General features: G+C 49.7%; 1 protein-coding gene across 2 annotated transcripts in view; it reads right to left on the bottom strand.

Moving 5' to 3' along the window:
• The window catches only part of LOC140903899 (corticotropin-releasing factor receptor 1), a 124,473-nt gene that overhangs the window by 12,476 nt on the left and 92,565 nt on the right, over window positions 1-19,432 (bottom strand). For both annotated transcript variants that reach the window (XM_073325842.1, XM_073325843.1), the window contains 5 exons: window positions 19,248-19,308; window positions 18,025-18,097; window positions 8,605-8,690; window positions 3,560-3,695; window positions 2,888-2,929 (listed from right to left, as the gene is read on the bottom strand). In XM_073325842.1, coding sequence (XP_073181943.1) covers window positions 2,888-2,929; window positions 3,560-3,695; window positions 8,605-8,690; window positions 18,025-18,097; window positions 19,248-19,308 — 398 coding nt within the window. The remainder of the gene's footprint in view (window positions 1-2,887; window positions 2,930-3,559; window positions 3,696-8,604; window positions 8,691-18,024; window positions 18,098-19,247; window positions 19,309-19,432) is intronic.

Raw genomic sequence — 19,432 nt, 5'->3', positions numbered from 1 at the left:
GACCAGCTTGGCTTAACGGTGAAATCCTAGCGGATCTTAAACATAAAAAAGAAGCTTACAAGAAGTGGAAGGTTGGGCATATGATGAGGGAAGAGTATAAAAATATTGCTCGGGCATGTAGGAATGAAATCAGGAGGGCCAAATCGCACCTGGAGCTGCAGCTAGCGAGAGATGTTAAGAGTAACAAGAAGGGTTTCTTCAGGTATGTTGGCAACAAGAAGAAAGCCAAGGAAAGTGTGGGCCCCTTAATGAATGAGGGAGGCAACCTAGTGACAGAGGATGTGGAAAAAGCTAATGTACTCAATGCTTTTTTTGCCTCTGTCTTCACTAACAAGGTCAGCTCCCAGACTGCTGCGCTGGGCATCACAACATGGGGAATAGATGGCCAGCCCTCTGTAGAGAAAGAGGTGGTTAGGGACTATTTAGAAAAGCTGGACGTGCACAAGTCCATGGGGCCGGACGCGTTGCATCCGAGAGTGCTAAAGGAACTGGCGGCTGTGATTGCAGAGCCATTGGCCATTATCTTTGAAAACTCGTGGCGAACGGGGGAAGTCCCGGATGACTGGAGAAAGGCTAATGTCGTGCCAATCTTTAAAAAAGGGAAGAAGGAGGATCCTGGGAACTACAGGCCAGTCAGTCTCACCTCAGTTCCTGGAAAAATCATGGAGCAGGTCCTCAAAGAATCAATCCTGAAACACTTACATGAGAGGAAAGTGATCAGGAACAGTCAGCATGGATTCACCAAGGGAAGGTCATGCCTGACTAATCTAATCACTTTCTATGATGAGATTACTGGTTCTGTGGATGAAGGGAAAGCGGTGGATGTATTGTTTCTTGACTTTAGCAAAGCTTTTGACACGGTCTCCCACGGTATTCTTGTCAGCAAGTTAAAGAAGTACGGGCTGGATGAATGCACTATAAGGTGGGAGAAAGTTGGCTAGATTGTTGGGCTCAACGGGTAGTGATCAATGGCTCCATGTCTAGTTGGCAGCCGGTGTCAAGTGGAGTGCCCCAGGGGTCGGTCCTGGGGCCGGTTTTGTTCAATATCTTCATAAATGATCTGGAGGATGGTGTGGATTGCACTCTCAGCAAATTTGCGGATGATACTAAACTGGGAGGAATGGTAGATACGCTGGAAGGCAGGGATAGGATACAGAGGGACCTAGACAAATTGGAGGATTGGGCCAAAAGAAATCTGATGAGGTTCAATAAGGATAAGTGCAGGGTCCTGCACTTAGGACGGAAGAACCCAATGCACAGCTACAGACTAGGGACCGAATGGCTCGGCAGCAGTTCTGTGGAAAAGGACCTAGGGGTGACAGTGGACGAGAAGCTGGATATGAGTCAGCAGTGTGCCCTTGTTGCCAAGAAGGCCAATGGCATTTTGGGATGTATAAGTAGGGGCATAGCGAGCAGATCGAGGGATGTGATCGTCCCCCTCTATTCGACATTGGTGAGGCCTCATCTGGAGTACTGTGTCCAGTTTTGGGCCCCACACTACAAGAAGGATGTGGATAAATTGGAAAGAGTCCAGCGAAGGGCAACAAAAATGATTAGGGGTGTGGAACACATGAGTTATGAGGAGAGGCTGAGGGAACTGGGCTTGTTTAGTCTGCAGAAGAGAAGAATGAGGGGGGATTTGATAGCTGCTTTCAACTACCTGAGAGGTGGTTCCAGAGGGGATGGTTCTAGACTATTCTCAGTGGTAGAAGAGGACAGGACAAGGAATAATGGTCTCAAGTTGCAGTGGGGGAGGTCTAGGTTGGATATTAGGAAAAACTTTTTCACTAGGAGGGTGGTGAAACACTGGAATGCGTTACCTAGGGAGGTGGTAGAATCTCCTTCCTTAGAAGTTTTTAAGGTCAGGCTTGACAAAGCCCTGGCTGGGATGATTTAATTGGGGATTGGTCCTGCTTTTGAGCAGGGAGTTGGACTAGATGACCTCCTGAGATCCCTTCCAACCCTGATGTTCTATGATTCTATGATTTCACAGTAAAAGCCTTTGGGGAAAATGTTCAGTTTTCAGGAAAATGTTTGGTTTTTGATTTGCAAAATCTGACCCTTTTAACCAACCCCCCCCAACTTCTCCACCCCCATAAATGTTTTCAAGACACTGAAAATGTTTGTTTCCAGTTTTTCTTTTTTGTTGAAAAAACCCCCGAACCCAAGAAATTTTAATGGGAAATTCTGATGAAAATGATTCAAGCCTGAGGTTTTCCCATGATGAATACTTGCCATTTTTTGACCCACTTTCCCCAGAAGTGATATTAGGAGGGTGTGTGTGTGTGTGTGTGTGTGTCTCCTGCTGACACAGTTTCGTACCTTAGAAATTAATCCCAAGGAGGGCAACAAACCCAGAATCTGTTCTGCACAGGCAGGGAATGTAGCAACTGCACACAGCTGTGACCGTCTCTTGGCCTTCCAGAGGATGCAGTGCTCAGTTTGTTGCTGAAATGCAGGGCAGGGAGCTGGCGTATTTTTGAGTAGTGCCGATTACAAGCTCTGCGGGAACAGATCTGACATTGCTGGGAGAAGGTGGCTCCCACTGATGAGTTGACTCCTGCCCTTCCAGTCTTGGAACCACACCCAGCTCTGCCGATGCACCTTAGTCCCTGGTCTTTACTACCCCTGCCAGCCGATTTGGACACAGAAATACTGGGGACCAGGTTAAATCCACCACACTTGTTTCATTATGGCTCCAAGTGTCAGGAAAGCCCAGGTCTCCCAGGGTGACCAGCCCTGGGCCCATCTCCCCATCCATTAATACAGTCATTAGATTGGGCAGGCAGGGCTGTTTCATTTGTCAGGTACAGCGGGAACTGCCATGTGGAAGCTGTACAGATGAGAGATCCCCCTCCATCCCCTCACCTCACAAGGAAATGCTCACCTCGCTGTTCAGGAAGCAGTAGAAGACGGAGACAAAGAAGCCCTGGAAGAAAGAAACACAGTAATTATGAACTGTATTAAGCAGGGACCAGGGCCCACAGGCTACTCTGGGGCTGACAGCCACCTGCGTTGCATTGATCAGACATGTCCATTCTTGTCACAGGTGCTTTACTTAAAGCCCGAGCTCCTGGAGTCAAGTGATGGAGTAAGAATCTTGGCTGCCATTAAACAAAACAGGAAGTTTCTAGCCCTTGTGGTTGCAGAGAAAAGCTGGAAATGTGACCGGGGTGTGACTGACAGGCCCAGAAATCAGAAGGCAAAGAAATAGACTCCCCCTCAATTCATATCTTTGATCTCGTGATTTTTAAGTCAATCTCCGGTTTGTTGGGTTGTGGGGCCAGCCTGGGTAAAATCTTGCCATTTCACAGGGTTTGGTTTAGAACCCAGCAGTGACGTCAGTGAGGGTGGCCACCGGTCTCGATACGGCCGGGCGAGCTCAGCATCCCCAGGATGTGCGTCTGATGCAGCTTCAGGTACATTTTCCAGCTGGGTGACATATTTCCTGGCTATGGTTCTGGCCAGGGGCATGGGCTGGTAAAGCAGGGCCTGCCGGTGCATGCAGGGTTCTGGCCAGGAGGGGATGACGCTGGGCGCATACCGCCAGGGCGCATACCTGGAAAGATTCCAGGAAGGAGTTGAAGTAGATGAAAACGACCCGGGAGATCTCATCTTCCCCTGGATTCACAAAGAACAGCATGTAGGTGATGCCCAGCAACGGCAGCAGGACTAGCGTGGCCTTCACTGCTTTCCTGAGGAATGAACACAGGGTTGAACCACATCAGCACAGCAGCTGATTCCTCCCCCTGCCACTACCCCAGGCAGATCTGAGCAGGGAGGCTGGGATCAATTTCTCTTACTGGACAAAGGTACGGCAATCAGATTATTGTGAGCAGGGGAGTGGGGAAGCCACAGAAGCTTGCTGGAACAATGATAATCGATGAGATGCAGTAATACTGGGGTACAAAATGTCTAGGCATGACAGAGTAGGTTGCGCTGGTGGGGGAGTGGCACTGTATGTGGCTGGGAGCTGGGATTGTTTAGCCTGCAGAAGAGAAGAATGAGGGGGGATTTGATAGCTGCTTTCAACTACCTGAAAGGGGGTTCCAAAGAGGATGGCTCTAGACTGTTCTCAATGGTAGCAGATGACAGAACGAGGAGTAATGGTCTCAAGTTGCAGTGGGGGAGGTTTAGGTTGGATATTAGGAAAAACTTTTTCACTAAGAGGGTGGTGAAACACTGGAATGCGTTACCTAGGGAGGTGGTAGAATCTCCTTCCTTAGAGGTTTTTAAGGTCAGGCTTGACAAAGCCCTGGCTGGGATGATTTAACTGGGAATTGGTCCTGCTTCGAGCAGGGGGTTGGACTAGATGACCTTCTGGGGTCCCTTCCAACCCTGATATTCTATGATTCTATGTGAAAGAAAGCACAGAATCAAATATTGGAAACATCTTAAATGAATCAAACTGTCCCATAGAATCTCTCTGGATAGAAGTTTCATGCTTGAATAATATGAGTACAGCAGTAGGAATACACTACCGACCACCTGACCAGTCTGGTGACAGGAAGAATAGGGAGGATAAACAAACAGAAAACCCAATAATAATGACAGGTTTCAGAGTAGCAGCCATGTTAGTCTGTATTCGCAAAAAGAAAAGGAGGATTTGTGGCACCTTAGAGACTAACCAATTTATTTGAGCATAAGCTTTCGTGAGCTACAGCTCACTGCTCAAATAAATTGGTTAGTCTCTAAGGTGCCACAAGTTATCCTTTTCTTTTTGCCAATAATAATGGGGGATTTCAGGTAGTCCCATAGTGACTGGGTATGTGTCACCTCAGGACGGGATGCAGAGATACATTTTCTAGACACCAAACTTTCTAGACTGCTTCTTGGAGCAGCTAGTCCTGGAGCCCACAAGGGGAGAGGCAGTTCTTGATTCAGTCCTAAGTGGTGCACAGGGTCAGGTCCAGGAGGTGAAGATAGCTGAACTGCTGGTAATAGCGCCATCCTGCAATTAATTTAACATCCTCGTTGGGAAGAAAAAGTCAAAGAAGCTCACCACAGTAGCATTTAACTTCAAAAGGGGAACTACATAAAAATGAGGAAGCCAGTTAAACAGCAATTAAAAGAAACAGTCACAAGAGTGACATGCCTGCAAACTGCATAGAAACTCTTAAAAACATCGTAACAGAGGCTCAAATTAAATGTGTAGCCCAAATTAAAAAAAAAAAGAGGACCAAAAAATGCCACCATCATTAAAAAATGAGTAAAAGAGGCAGTTAGAGGCAAAAAGGCATCCTTTAAAAACTGGAAGTCAAATCCTACAGAGGCAAATAGAAAGGTCCATAAATTCTGGTATGTCAAGAAGGAAAGTATAATTAGGCAGGTCAAGTATAATTAGACAAAAAAGAATTTGAAGAGCAAGTAGCAAAAGACACAAAAACTAACAGCAAAAATAAAATTAAGTACATCAGAAGTAGGAAGCCTGCTAAACAATCTGTGGGGTCACTGGATGATTGAGGTGCTAAAGGAGCACTCAAGGAAGACAAGGTTATTGTGAGAAGCTAAATGAATTCTTTGCATTGGTCTTCGCTGCAGAGGATGCAAGGAAGATTCCCACACCTGAGCCATTATTTTCAGGTGACAAATCTGAGGAACTGTCCCAGATTGAGGTATCAATAGGAGGAGGTTTTGGAACAAATTGATAAATTAAACCATCATAAGTCACCAGGACCAGATGGGATTCACCCAAGAGTTCTGAAGGACCTCAAATGTGAAACTGAAGAACTACTAATTCTGGTATGTAGCCTATCACTTCAATCAGCCTCTGTACCAGGTGACGGGAGGACAGCTAATGTAACACTGATTTTTTAAAAAGGCTCCAGAGGTGATCCTGGCACTTACAGGCCGCTAAGCCTGACTTCAGTACTAGGCAAGTTGGTTAAAACTATAGTAAAGAACAGAATTATCAGACACATAGATAAAAACTATACGCAGGGGAAGAGTCAACACAGCTTTTGTAAAGGGAAATCATGCCTCACTAATCTATTAGAATTCTTTGAGGGGCTCAGCAAACACATGGTGAAGGGTGATCCAATCGATATAGTGTACCTGGACCTGGAACTAAAATGATGAGGGGGTGGAACAACTTCCATATGGGAAGAGATTAAAAAGACTGGGACTGTTCAGCTTGGAAAAGAGAAGCCTAAGTGGGGGATATGATAGAGGTCTATAAAATCATGACTGGTGTGTCGAAAGTGAATAAGGAAGTGTTAGTTACCCCTCCACACAAGAACCGTGGGTCACTCCAATGAAATTAATAGGCAGCAGGTTTAAAACAAACATAAGGAAGTATTTCTTCACACAACACACTGTCAACCTGTGGAACTCATTGCTAGGGGACGTTGTGAAGGCCAAAAGTATAATAGGGTTCAAAAAAGAACTAACTCAGTTCACGGAGGATAGGTCCATCAGTGGCTATTAGCCAGGATGGGCACGGACACAACCTTGTGCTCTGGCTGTCCCTAAGCCTCAGAAGCTGTCTAGATAAGTACAAATCCATCCTCATCTCAACCATGTGCTAGGTACAATCTGGCTCCTCTCCTGCAGGGGAAGCATCCCCCAATAACGTTGAGCTCCTGTAATAGAGGCAGTCCCATGGGAATGAGCCCACTAAATATTTTTAAAAATCTGGACCAGCATCCCTGCAAGACCCCTGGAATTTTAGGACTTGGTGATTGTCTCTTTTTGGAAAGTGCTGCTCAGCAGAGGGAGGGTTAAATTTTCTGTGCCATGTGCCGGCAAAAGCTCTGGCGGGCAGGTGTTTGAGCTGCATCGATTAATTCCTCCTCATTAGTCCTTTGCTTTGCTCCCAAGTGGCAATTTAATTCTCACCTCCGTGCCGGGATTGGGAGGGCCAGCTTTGGGGAGCAGAAGGTTTGCTCCCATGGCGGGAGGCTTCTGCAAAGGCCGTTACTCAGCTGCTAATTGCTCCCTTTAGTGGAGGACCTAGCAGCTCCAGGTCTCTGGCCTGGGCTCTCTGGCTGCCTTTTCAAAAGCCTTGAGTGATTAGGGTGATTAGGGTTAATGGGGGCTGTGCTTTTCGAAGGTAGACCCCAGCCTCTGAAAGCTTCACACCCCATGACCCGTTGCACTGTCCTTTTTGCCTGAGTCCCCTTCAGTGTGAAAGTTGCCAGCCCCCCTTGGGGCCACAATGCACCTGCAGGAACCAAAGGAGATCATTCATTAATGAGAGTTCCAGGCGGCTTCAGAGACAGTGCTGCCGAAATGCAGCCACCTCTGGGGTGGGGAGTAGCAGAGTACGTGGGAGGAATGGGGAACGTTTGGCCAGGAACAGCAGGCAAAACCAGAGCGCTCTTATAGCCAGGAGCAAGGATCTTTAAATAGGGTTTCCAACGTTCTATTCACACAAAACCAAACACTCTTGCCCTGCCTCTTGCCCCGCCCCTTCCCCACCCCTTCTCCAAGGCTCCCCCGCTCACTCCACCCCCGCCTCCCCCCCATTGCTCACTCTCTCCACCTTCACTCACTTGCTTATTTTCACCAGGCTGGTTCATGGGGTTGGGGCACAGGGCGGGAGAGGGCTCTGGCTTGGGGTGTGGGCTCTGGGGTGGGGCCAGGGATGAAGGGTTTGGGGTGAAGAAGGGGGCTCCGGGATGGGGGGTGGAGTCGAGGTGTTCAGAGTATGGGAGAGGGCTCTGGGCTGAGGCAGAGGGTTGGGGTGTGGAAGGGGGTATGGGCTCTGGGCTGGGAGTGCGGGTTCTGTGATGGGGCCAGAAATGAGGGGTTCAGGGTGTGGGACGGGGATCTAGGCTGGGGCAGGGGTATTGGAGGGCTCTGGCTGGGGGTGCAGGCTCTGGGGTGGGGCTGGGGATGAGGGATTTGGGGTGTAGGAGGGTGCTCTGGGCTGGGAAAAGGGGTTCAGAGGGCAGGAGGGGGCTCCGTGCTGGGGCAGGGGGTTGGGGTGTGGGAGGGCTCTGGCTGGGGGTGCAGACTTTTGGGGTGGGGCTGGGGATGAAGGGATTTGGAGATGGGGGGGAGGGATGGATAGCGAGGAGGGCAGGGATAGCTCAGTGGTTTGAGCATTGGCCTGCTAAACCCAGGGTTGTAAATTCAATCCTTGAAGGGGCCATTTAGGGATCTGGGGCAAAAATTGGGGATTGGTCCTGCTTTGAGCAGGGGTTGGACTAGCTGACCTCCTGAGGTCCCTTCCAACCCTGATATTCTACGATTTGGGGTGTAGGAGGGTGCTCCGAGCTGGGACCAAGGGGTTAGGAGGGTGGGAGGGGGATCAGGGCTGGCGCAGGGGGTTGTGGGGCAGGAGGTACTAAGGGGTGCAGGCATTGGAGCCGGAGTTATTAGATTAATGAACTCAGGGAGCCAGTGTCCAGGGCCCCAGTACAAGGAGCAGCCCGTGGCAAAGGTAGACCAGGGAGGCAAGGCCAGGGCATTCCCATGCCATGACTCCTGCCCAGCTTTTGAGAGGCCCAGAGAGGCCTTGGGCAGCCAGTGGCTAGTCAGGGCAGCTCTCCATGTTACTTTATTTAAACGCCAGGAAAGAAGTGAATTGGGGCCCCCCTCAGCCAATCTGTCCCTCTGCAGTGCGTCCCGCCAGTGGCATTCTGGCGGGCATGCTGCTACCTGTACTGCATGGTCTCCGAGGTGGTCGAGGCTCGGAGCTTAGTCATGAGGATTCGGACGATGTTGAATAAGAAGATGAAGTTGATCTGCAAGAGACAAACGGTGGAAAGTCGCCAGTGTTCACACGTCTCCCACGCCTCACCCCGCGCGCCACGGAACAATCCTGAAAGGACTCCAGAAAAAATAAAATCTAGTGCCCAGAGAACCACTGCCGAAAGCCTTGCAGAGCCTTTTCCCATAGCACTCGCCTTCTGCTGCTGGACACCTGCGCTGGGTCCTGATTTCACGCCCACGGGAAATGAGGTTGGTGTTTCATTCCATTTCCTAGCAGGCATCTGTCCATAGTGTTAGGATATAGATATTCAGGCCTGTCGGTAAAGGCCTGTATTCGAAGAATTTAGGTGTATTCTTATCACTTGGCTAGTTAGGGGTATAAAAGAAAGAATCAAAATCACTGTCTGCCAATGTAAGGTCCTTCTCTTACTGTGACAGTCTGAGGCCCTGTTCTTAGATTAAGGCCTTTAACAGGCAGCCATAAGCTGGGAAGCGACCGGTCACATCCTCACATTCCAAACTAGTCACATTGAAATAAGGTGCTATTGGGCTGTTAGGATACAATCCTGTCCTGATAGTGCCTATCACCTCCAGAGAAAGGGAAGTGCCTAGAAAATGTAAAAGGAAACTTAGTTTGATAGCATCCTGCCTGGCAAGAACTCACTTATCAATAGCTGGGCTGTGAAATCCTCACTTCTGTATTGTTTTGTCATTATAGTTCCCACTTTGCTATTGTTTGTCTGTATAATCTCTGTCTGGTTCTGTGATTGTTTCTGTCTGCTGTATAGTTAATTTTGCTGGGTGTAAACTAATTAAGGTGGTGGGATATAATTGGTTACATAATCATGTTACAATATGTTAGGATTGGTTAGTTAAATTTCAGGAAAATGATTGGTTAAGGTATAGCTAAGCAGAACTCAAGTTTTACTATCTAGTCTGCAGTCAATCAGGAAGGGGGGTGTGTGGGTGGGGGAGATGGGAACAGGGAATGTGGGTAAGGAAATTGGAATCATGTTTTGCTAAAGGGGGAGATGTGAACAGGGAATGTGGGTAAGGAAATTGGAATCATGTTTTGCTAAAGGGGGAGATGTGAACAGGGAATGGGGGTAAGGAAATTGGTATCATGTTTGGCTAAGGGCAGGAATGGGAACAAGGACACAGGTGTAAGGCTCTGTGGTGTCAGAGCTGGGAAGGGGGACACTAAGGAAGGAAACTGGACTCATGCTTGCTGGAAGTTCACCCCAATAAACATCAAATTGTTTGCACCTTTGGACTTCGGGTATTGATGCTCTCTGTTCATGCGAGAAGGACCAGGGAAGGAAGCGGGTGAAGGAATAAGCCCCCTAACACATAGCATTACATTCCCTTCGAAGCTGGCACAATTGGTCCCTCCTGACTGGATCGGGAGCGGACTAGCAAGCAGATTGGGGTTTATGGACAGAGCTGCAGGTTCGGAGCTCAGGGCTGTAACAGCAGGGGATGGGGTGTCACATCTCCTAAGCCTACTGGATTTTGCAGGATGTGCCCTGCGTTTGGCTGTCAGGCACAAGCTCCTCCCCAAACACCTCGTAGCCCAGGGGACAACAGAGCTCAGAGCCAGAAGCCAAGGCGCTTAATTCTCACCTCGCCTGGCTGCTGGTTCTGTTTCTGTGCTGCTCCCAACCCTTCTACTGACCCAGGCCTCAGACCCCAACTGAGAGCTGTGGATAGCACCCAGACCTCTCATGCGGCAGCTCTGCAGCTAATCCACTCAGTCCCGAGGCTTTCAAAGCCAACAGGCTTTGGTTAGTCTGTCACTAATCGGCACCAACCATTAGGCCATACTCCCCACCCAGAGTCTGGACTCCTGCTCGCCACTGTTCTCCTGTAGGCTAGCAGTAGTTTGCAACCCACTGGCCAAGCGCGCATCAAATCCTCCTCCAGTGGCTAGTCTAATAACATATATTATTTATTGCATTTCTTATGGTCATGCCTAAGAATGGGGCCCCACTGTGCTAGGTGCGGTACAGACATGGGATAGTTGCTGGTCCCTGCCCCAAATTGCTCACAATTGAAACAGAGCAGCTAGACCTGGGGTGGGGGTAGAAACACACTAGCTGTGGGATGGCAGCAAGTGGCATGTTAGTGCCATTATTTTTGTGGGGGGTTAGTTCGGAGCGGATCAGCTGAACAGAAAGAAAAGGGAAGGGGAGGAGGGGGACAGGGCAGGGGCAATGGAAAGTTCTCTGAATGTCCCAAAGTTCCTGCTTTGGCTGCTTCTACTCTGAACAGCTGGAGTCCCTGGCTGGTTCCTCTCCGCACCTGTCCCCTCCAGCCATGGCTACGTCTGTCACTCAAATGCTTTGCCCCTCAGGCTTCCTGAGTGTTTCTGGGGCCTCTTGGTCAGTCTGTGAGGAACCTCCGGCCGAGCGGTTTTTCCTGCGTGGGGCTGCGCAGCTTGGCTGCCTCCTTGACCGTGGAGAAAGAAGGTTGCTTGGATCTGGCTGCAGGTCAGGCCCAGGCATGTGTCCAGAGAGCCAAGACTGGCTGCCAGGAGAGGTGGATGGCTAATGCTTTAGTCCAACACCAGTTGCTGGGCTCAATGCAGGCATCACTGGGTGAACTTTAAGGGCTTGTGATATACAGGAGGTCAGACTAGAACAGGGAATCAAATAGCCCCTCTATAAATCTTTTGTGACAGAGCCCCTCCAGTTAGAGATGCAGCCAAGCTCCTGTCTCTTGGGGTTTGGTCACCAGACGAAGCTCAAACCTTAATGCTGTTTCTCTTCTGATGGTGGGAAAAAGCACAGCCCCCCTCCCCCCCACTTCTCTGTTCCTACTCCCGGGGTAGTGACAGGACCTGGCTGGAGAATGCAGTTACCTTGATGGCTGCTCAGTGCCATCACATCCGGGGGGAAAACCATTCCCCAGGGGCAGAAACTTGCAGAGAAAGCTGTGGTGCCAGGGAGGCGTCGATTCGAGCCAGCCTTGCCCGGCTGTGCTGCTCTGCCTCTGTGGCAGGCAGGGGATGAAAAGGCCTCTTTACCATATGCTGATGGGAGACGAGTGCTCTCTCCCCGCGGGCCAGTTCTGAGCAGACAGGCTCTGCTGCCCAGCCATCCAGATCCCCCTCTGCCTTGAGCTGTGTGTCAGTGATTGCCCTGGCATAAGGCAGGCATCAGACTCACTCACTGCACACAGGAGTAGATGCTGCTGCATGGCAGGGGGAACCAGGCCCTAGAGGGGAGCAGACCCTCTGAGAGCCAGGCCACCTGCCCTATGCCAGCTGGGTGCCCAGAATTCATCTCAAGACAGCAGGGCTGATCTCAAAGGACCAGGCTCAAGTCTGGCATAAGCAAGCATAACGTGCCCCAGGAGCCAAGCCGGACTAAGTGCGGCATGCCATGGGTAAGGTGGAAAAGCTGGTGCATGCTCTGCTCCCACTCCTCAGATCCCCAGGGCTGCTGGGAGCTGGTTTAGCCTGTGGTGCAAGTTATGAGCATCCTCAGAGCGTCTCTGTTGTCTGCTGGCTGCTAATGACCCTCAAGGGGCTGTTGGGTTTCTGGGGATGGCTGGAGCACAGCATGTCCCCTGAGTCATGCACCCTACCTTGGGGTGATGGTATAGGGCTAGCTACACTACCTCCATAGTGATCTCCCTTGCACTGGGGGGACCATCAGCTTGTTGCTGCTAGGAACCTGGTAAAGCCAACAGAGCTCTGGGCAAGTGAGCTACAATCGATTCCTTCCCGTGCCTCAGCGACAGGACTAAGTTCCAGTCAGCCTCTCCTGTGCTGGTGGAAGCTCCATCCTTCGAGCTTTTTAAGGCCTGGCTTGACAAAGCCCTGGCTGGGATGATTTACTTGGGGATTGGTCCTGCTTTGAGCAGGGGGTTGGACAAGATGACCTCCTGAGGTCTCTTCTAACCCTAATCTTCTATGATCCTATGAAACTCACTCAAGCCCCTAGGGCTGGCCAAGTGTATAAGACTAGAACTTAGCCAACAATTCAGTTGACATACAACCGAGGGCCTCATTTATTCCTGGGGATGCTGAAGGAGAAGGAAAAGACCCAGCTCGACTCTTAGATCCCAGTGGGTGTTTGCAGGAAAACGATCTTTCTGATCTTAAATGGGGCCCATGTGATGTGGCATCACTGAGTTGCTCCAGTCTTGCAGTCTCACATGGGCTTTATTACACACACTTATAAACCCTTTCTCCCTCCATGTTTTGGGAAATTCATGGAGTCATTTCAATATTGTAAAATGGGGGGGGGTGGTTCATCTAAAAACCTCAAAAATAACAATGTATTTTTTATTTAAAAAAAACATTTTTTGCTGGAAAAAAAGCTTTGATGAAAAAAATGTCAATCCTGCTCTAATTCTGATGGAGTCTTTAATGACTTCCATGATTTCCACAGGCCCCCGCCTCGTTCAACACACAGGCTGGATGGCACTTGGGGAAGGGGGCAGTTTCATTTAGCATCTTCAAAGCACTTTATTAGCAAGACATTCGGGGGTCAACTTCAGTGTCAGATCTGGACTTTGTTCCAGGGGAGAAGAGAAGTGGTGGGAGATGGAGATGGAGAGCTGGAAGGGAAGGGTTAAAAGACAGAGGGGTGGAGAAAGGGGCGGAAGAAAGAAAAAGAAGGAAAAGAAAGAGAAAGGTGAATAAGCTTCTGAGAGTCCTGGAGGCAATCAATCCATTGCCTGGCAGCTTTCCTAATTGCTGTTCCATTAATGAGGTCATGGGGGGAGCCGCAGACAGAGCCAAGCAAAACTGACACAGATTAAAAACAGTCTGGCTACCTAAAGGGCTTGGAAATGAGAAGCCAGGCCCAATTATACAGAGGAATCGAGGGGAGGCCAGTTGATACCGGTGATTAAAAGCCCTGGGTATTATTACTGATCGGCGGGAAGGGAGGAGTAGCCACGGGGGCCTTTCACATGGCTTTTCCCCTCCTGCCAACACATCCCAAGTCCCACCACAAAACCAAGTCCCAGTGTGTCACACTCCTTCACATCTTCTGTTTACAAGGGTCGGTCAGCTGGGCAATGACCAGGTTGGCATCACAAACACCTTGCAAAGACATGGCATTTTGGGCTGTATAAGTAGGGGCATTGCCAGCAGATTGAGGGACGTGATCATTCCTCTCTATTCAACATTGGTGAGGCCTCCTCTGGAGTACTGTGTCCAGTTTTGGGCCCCACACTACAAGAAGGATGTGGAAAAATTGGAAAACGTCCAGTGGAGGGCAACAAAAATTATTAGGGGACTGGAACACATGACTTATGAGGAGAGGCTGAGGGAACTGGGATTGTTTAGTCTGCAGAAGAGAAGAATGAGGGGGGATTTGATAGTTGCTTTCAACTACCTGAAAGGGGGTTCCAGAGAGGATGGAGCTTGGCTGTTCTCAGTGGTAGCAGATGACAGAATGAGGAGTAATGGTCTGAAACTGCAGTGCGGGAGGTTTAGGTTGCATATTAGGAAAAACTTTTTTACTAGGAGGGTGGAATGGGTTACCTAGGGAGGTGGTGGAATCTCCTTCCTTAGAAGTTTTTAAGGTCAGGCTTGACAAAGCCCTGGCTGGGATGATTTAGTTGGGGATTGGTCCTGCTTTGAGCAGGTGGTTGGACTAGATGACCTCCTGAGCTCCCTTCCAACCCTGAAATTCTATGATTCTATGAATCCCGTCTGGTGAGTCCCGATTCATTTCCTCGCCAAACGCACTCAGATACCAACAGGCCTTGAGAAGCCAGGGCTGGTCTGACGCGTGCTGTTTGAGCTGTTTAGCAAAGATGAGGTGGAACGGATGCTCCTTTTGTGACCATTTTAAAGGTGAAAAAGGAACTTCCCAGGCACGGGGAATATTTTGGCATCCCTTCAGGATCAGTCCATTCAAACAGCATCTCCCTGGCATGTCATCACAACCCCTCTGGGACGGGGTGGGACGGCGCACCCTCTGCTTGGCACAGACCTATACCACTGGGCAGTGTTTCACTCCACCACCTTCGACATACTAGTGCAGGGGCTGGATTTACAGTACCCCCCAGTTTTACTGCCCCTTGTCCGAAGGTGGGCGGAGCAGAGGTGTCTCCTCCTTCTTGTCAGACCTACTAGCCTTTCTCTCTCTTCTGCTCCTTCCCCCAACACGGCCTCCCTATGATCTTCTATGATCTTCTATTGGCGGCTGTGATTGCAGAGCCACTGGCCATTATCTTTGAAAACTCGTGGCGAACCGGGGAAGTCCCGGATGACTGGAAAAAGGCTAATGTAGTGCCAATCTTTAAAAAAGGGAAGAAGGAAGATCCTGGGAACTACAGGCCAGTCAGCCTCACCTCAGTCCCTGGAAAAATCATGGAGCAGGTCCTCAAAGAATCAATCCTGAAGCACTTGCATGAGAGGAAAATGATCAGGAACAGCCAGCATGGATTCACCAAGGGAAGGTCATGCCTGACTAATCTAATCGCCTTTTATGATGAGATTACTGGTTCTGTGGATGAAGGGAAAGCAGTGGATGTATTGTTTCTTGACTTTAGCAAAGCTTTTGACACGGTCTCCCATAGTATTCTTGTCAGCAAGTTAAGGAAGTATGGGCTGGATGAATGCACTATAAGGTGGGTAGAAAGCTGGCTAGATTGTCGGGCTCAACGGGTAGTGATCAATGGCTCCATGTCTAGTTGGCAGCCGGTATCAAGTGGAGTGCCCCAAGGGTCGGTCCTGGGGCCGGTTTTATTCAATATCTTCATAAATGATCTGGAGGATGGTGTGGATTGCACTCTCAGCAAATTTGCGGATGATACTAAACTGGGAGGAGTGGTAGATACGCTGGAGGGGAGGGATAGGATACAGAAGGACCTAGACCAATTGGAAGATTGGGCCAAAAGGAATCTGATGAGGTTCAATAAGGATAAGTGCAGGGTCCTGCACTTAGGACGGAAGAACCCAATGCACAGCTACAGACTAGGGACCGAATGGCTAGGCAGCAGTTCTGCGGAAAAGGACCTAGGGGTGACAGTGGACGAGAAGCTGGATATGAGTCAGCAGTGTGCCCTTGTTGCCAAGAAGGCCAATGGCATTTTGGGATGTATAAGTAGGGGCATAGCGAGCAGATCGAGGGACGTGATCGTTCCCCTCTATTCGACATTGGTGAGGCCTCATCTGGAGTACTGTGTCCAGTTTTGGGCCCCACACTACAAGAAGGATGTGGATAAATTGGAGAGAGTCCAGCGAAGGGCAACAAAAATGATTAGGGGACTGGAACACATGAGTTATGAGGAGAGGCTGAGGGAGCTGGGATTGTTTAGCCTGCAGAAGAGAAGAATGAGGAGGATTTGATAGCTGCTTTCAACTACCTGAAAGGGGGTTCCAAAGAGGATGGCTCTAGACTGTTCTCAATGGTAGCAGATGACAGAACGAGGAGTAATGGTCTCAAGTTGCAGTGGGGGAGGTTTAGATTGGATATTAGGAAAAACTTTTTCACTAAGAGGGTGATGAAACACTGGAATGCGTTACCTAGGGAGGTGGTAGAATCTCCTTCCTTAGAGGTTTTCAAGGTCAGGCTTGACAAAGCCCTGGCTGGGATGATTTAACTGGGAATTGGTCCTGCTTTGAGCAGGGGGTTGGACTAGATGACCTTCTGGGGTCCCTTCCAACCCTGATATTCTATGATTCTATGATTCTACCCAGCCTCCTCGTTAATGGGCTCATTTGCTTCCCCCCCCAATCTGATCTGATCTCCTCATTCAGGCCCGAGTGGGCTCGCCAGTGACCAGAGTGCTGTCTCTGTTGCTGATTCCCAGCACTCTGCCCTGGGGCCCCTCAACTGGCCTGCCCTTCTCCGCTGCATGAAACACAAACCGCTCGTCTTTGCTTTCATGGCCTATTCCCGCCTCAGCTCTCGTTCGCTACCCAGATGCTGACGCCCCACTCTGCTTGGCCAGAGATGCCAGCCTCCGGTGCCTGTTTGTGCCACTTTCTAACAAGCACCTTCGTGCCTTCTCCAGTGCGGCCCCTCTTGCTCCCCATAAACATCAACAAAACCACCTTCTTGTCCTCCTCACAACTCCCCTTTGCCGTGAGCCTGAAAAAAACTAGGCGCCAGTTAGGCAGCGGGTGTGCTGATACCACCCGCTCTCTGTTCTGCTGACCAGGGTTGTCTTGTATTCCCCTGTCTGTCGCAGACACCTGTTGTCTTGCAACGTTATCCTTGGGGGATCCTCTTTGGGGCAGACACTGTCATTTGGGTCTGTACTGTGCCTAGGCCAATGGGGCCCTGATCCATGCCTTGGGCCTGGAAATGCTACAAGAATACAACAAATAGATAATGTTACTAATCTGGGCAAGCCACTTTGCCATGGAATTCAGGATGGTGCCCATCTGGGATGGTTGGTAGATGTCCATTGTGGTCAGTGATCTGTCTACACTGTACAGCTGACCTGAGTCAGACACAAGAAGGAGTTTGGCAGCTGGATGAAGAGGGGAACAGTGATAAACCTGCAAGGTGGGGGGAGTTTTGGAATTTCAGGGGCAGGAATGGGAGGGACAGACCCGGGGTTACAAGTGGGAGGGTGGTTTCCGGCTGGGAGAGGAATCAAGCAGGTAGGGTCTCCTACCAGCAGGGTGAAAAGGTGGGAGTTGGAAGTTGGGGTGAAGAATAGCTTGGGGGTGCCGAAGCAGGTGCGGAAAGGGGAGCGATTTTCAGTGTGATTACCTGTTATGGTTTATATGGTGGGAGCACCTGGAGGATCAGGGTGCAAGGAGCTGTACAAACAGAAGACAGCCCAAGATGCTTAAAGAGTTTTTTAGCTGAGAGCCAAGGGAGTCAGATTTTGGAGGGTGGGGGCTTAGCAGCTGGGTTGGGATCAAACGGTTTAATGAGGGCCTTGTCTAGTTAGCCGCTCGACTGCACTGGATGGGACGTCCAGTGCTGACCCAGGCAGTTACATTACGTTCTAACCCGTCCTTCCTTGCTCAAAGCAATGCTGGCTGTCTAGCTCCATTCCTGCTCTGCTTTTTCTTTATCCTTTGCTCTCTCCCCTCACGTCACCCTGTCAGGGGGCTGCCAGCAATCACAGTACAACGGCTGCCATGGGACCTGCAGGCTTTCCCCAAGGCACCCCACAGAAGCAGCTGAGTGTCAGACACCCTGACTGGCTGGCTTCGGCACATCGGGGTGAAACACTGATGGGCATTTCGGGGTTGTGGTTATTTCCAAGACCTCAGTCTGCTGAGGCAGATGATCTCCTAAGAAATGTTCCCCCTTCACCGATCCCATGGGCAGAGCAGCTCTCCCTGGCTCAAGAGGCTGGAGCAGCTTAGGAGAATGTGGCCACCACAATCAGAACAAGATTGAAGCTCATCAAGTGAGCAAGAACATCTGTTCTTACCAGGAGCACCAGGATCATGGGGCCTTGGTAGATGTAATCGGTATAGACTCCTGCTCGCTTCCCGAACCAGCATCTGCAAGTCAAGCGAATGGGGCGGTCAGCATCAGGGCCTTGAATCTAGGCACAACTTCCTTGGAAGAGCCCCTCCTAAGGCCTTGTTTACATAGGAAGTTATATCGGTGTACGGTAGGGTGTGAATTTAAAGCACAATAACTAGTTGGGTATAACTGCCCGTGTGGAGACTCTTAATCTGGAATAGAGACTTGTCTACACCTGGATTTATTCTGGAATAGCTATTACTGATCAGCAACATGTGTGGATGTGCTTCTTCTGGAATTAAAGGACCTTGCTCTGGTTTAGTTTAATTTAACTAAAGAGGAATCAAGCATGCTTATTCTGGAAGAAGGGGGCGTACACATGGAGTTAGTCAGGAAGAGCAATGCACTTTAAATTCTCACTTTACCCTAATCTGAATTAAACTGAGAGTGTAGGCAAGCTTTAAGAGGGCCTTTTGCTGGGTTAGTTTATGTTGCTTTGGAAGTTGTCTAATCTAAACTGAAGAGACCCTGGTATTCAAGAATTACAGCATCCACACGGGCAGTTATAAGGGTATAACCAAAGCAGTATAAGTATACAAGTCTAACATCCCATGGGGACAAGTCCTGAGAGTGTCTCCCTGGCTTTTGCCACACATCTCAACCGGTGCAAATCGTGCAGGAGTGGGAAAGGTCTTAGAGTCACGAGGCAAAACCGTAGCTGGAAAACAAGGCAAGTTATCAGGCACCGAAATGGGCTAATTTTAATGCCACTGTTCACACAAAGAACACATCATGTTCCAGCTAAGTCCTCCATTAGCAGGTCTCTGTGAAAGTGGCCCAGGTGGAGTCAATGTATAACTCTGCTGGCAGATTAAATCCCAGCTCCATTTAGCAAACACTTTGTAGGATCCCAGGCTCAGGCTAACGTCTCCCCTTCAGTCCTCACTTATCACTTCACGGGGAAAGCCCAGCAGCAGCCAGTCACTGAGCAGGACTAGGGCTCGTGCACCAAACCAAGGAAGGAGCTTGTCTGTCTTTCCCCACCCTTTGCATGTAGCCGGCCTTCTGTGAACTCTTTAGAGTGGGAACATATCCACCTCTTTGTTTGTTCAGCAGCCATCCTGAGCAGTGCATCCATATCAATATTTTCCCAATGCTAATAGATGTGGTAGAAATCAGGCTTACTTCTCATTGTCATAATACAGCTTTCCCAGGGCCCAGGCAATAATGATGGGAAAAGGGATACCTGCGAGGAAAGAAACATATTGGTCTGAGTGGCAGAAGTACAGATGAAGGTCCTGGGAAGATCTACTCCAGATTTGTGACCAGGACTTGGGGGGCACTCGCAAGACGTTGCCCCCAAAGCGTCG

The sequence above is a fragment of the Lepidochelys kempii genome, chromosome 27 (genome assembly GCF_965140265.1).
Source record: "Lepidochelys kempii isolate rLepKem1 chromosome 27, rLepKem1.hap2, whole genome shotgun sequence".
Taxonomy (NCBI): Eukaryota; Metazoa; Chordata; order Testudines; family Cheloniidae; genus Lepidochelys; species Lepidochelys kempii.
This window is presented reverse-complemented; position numbering and strand designations above follow the sequence as displayed.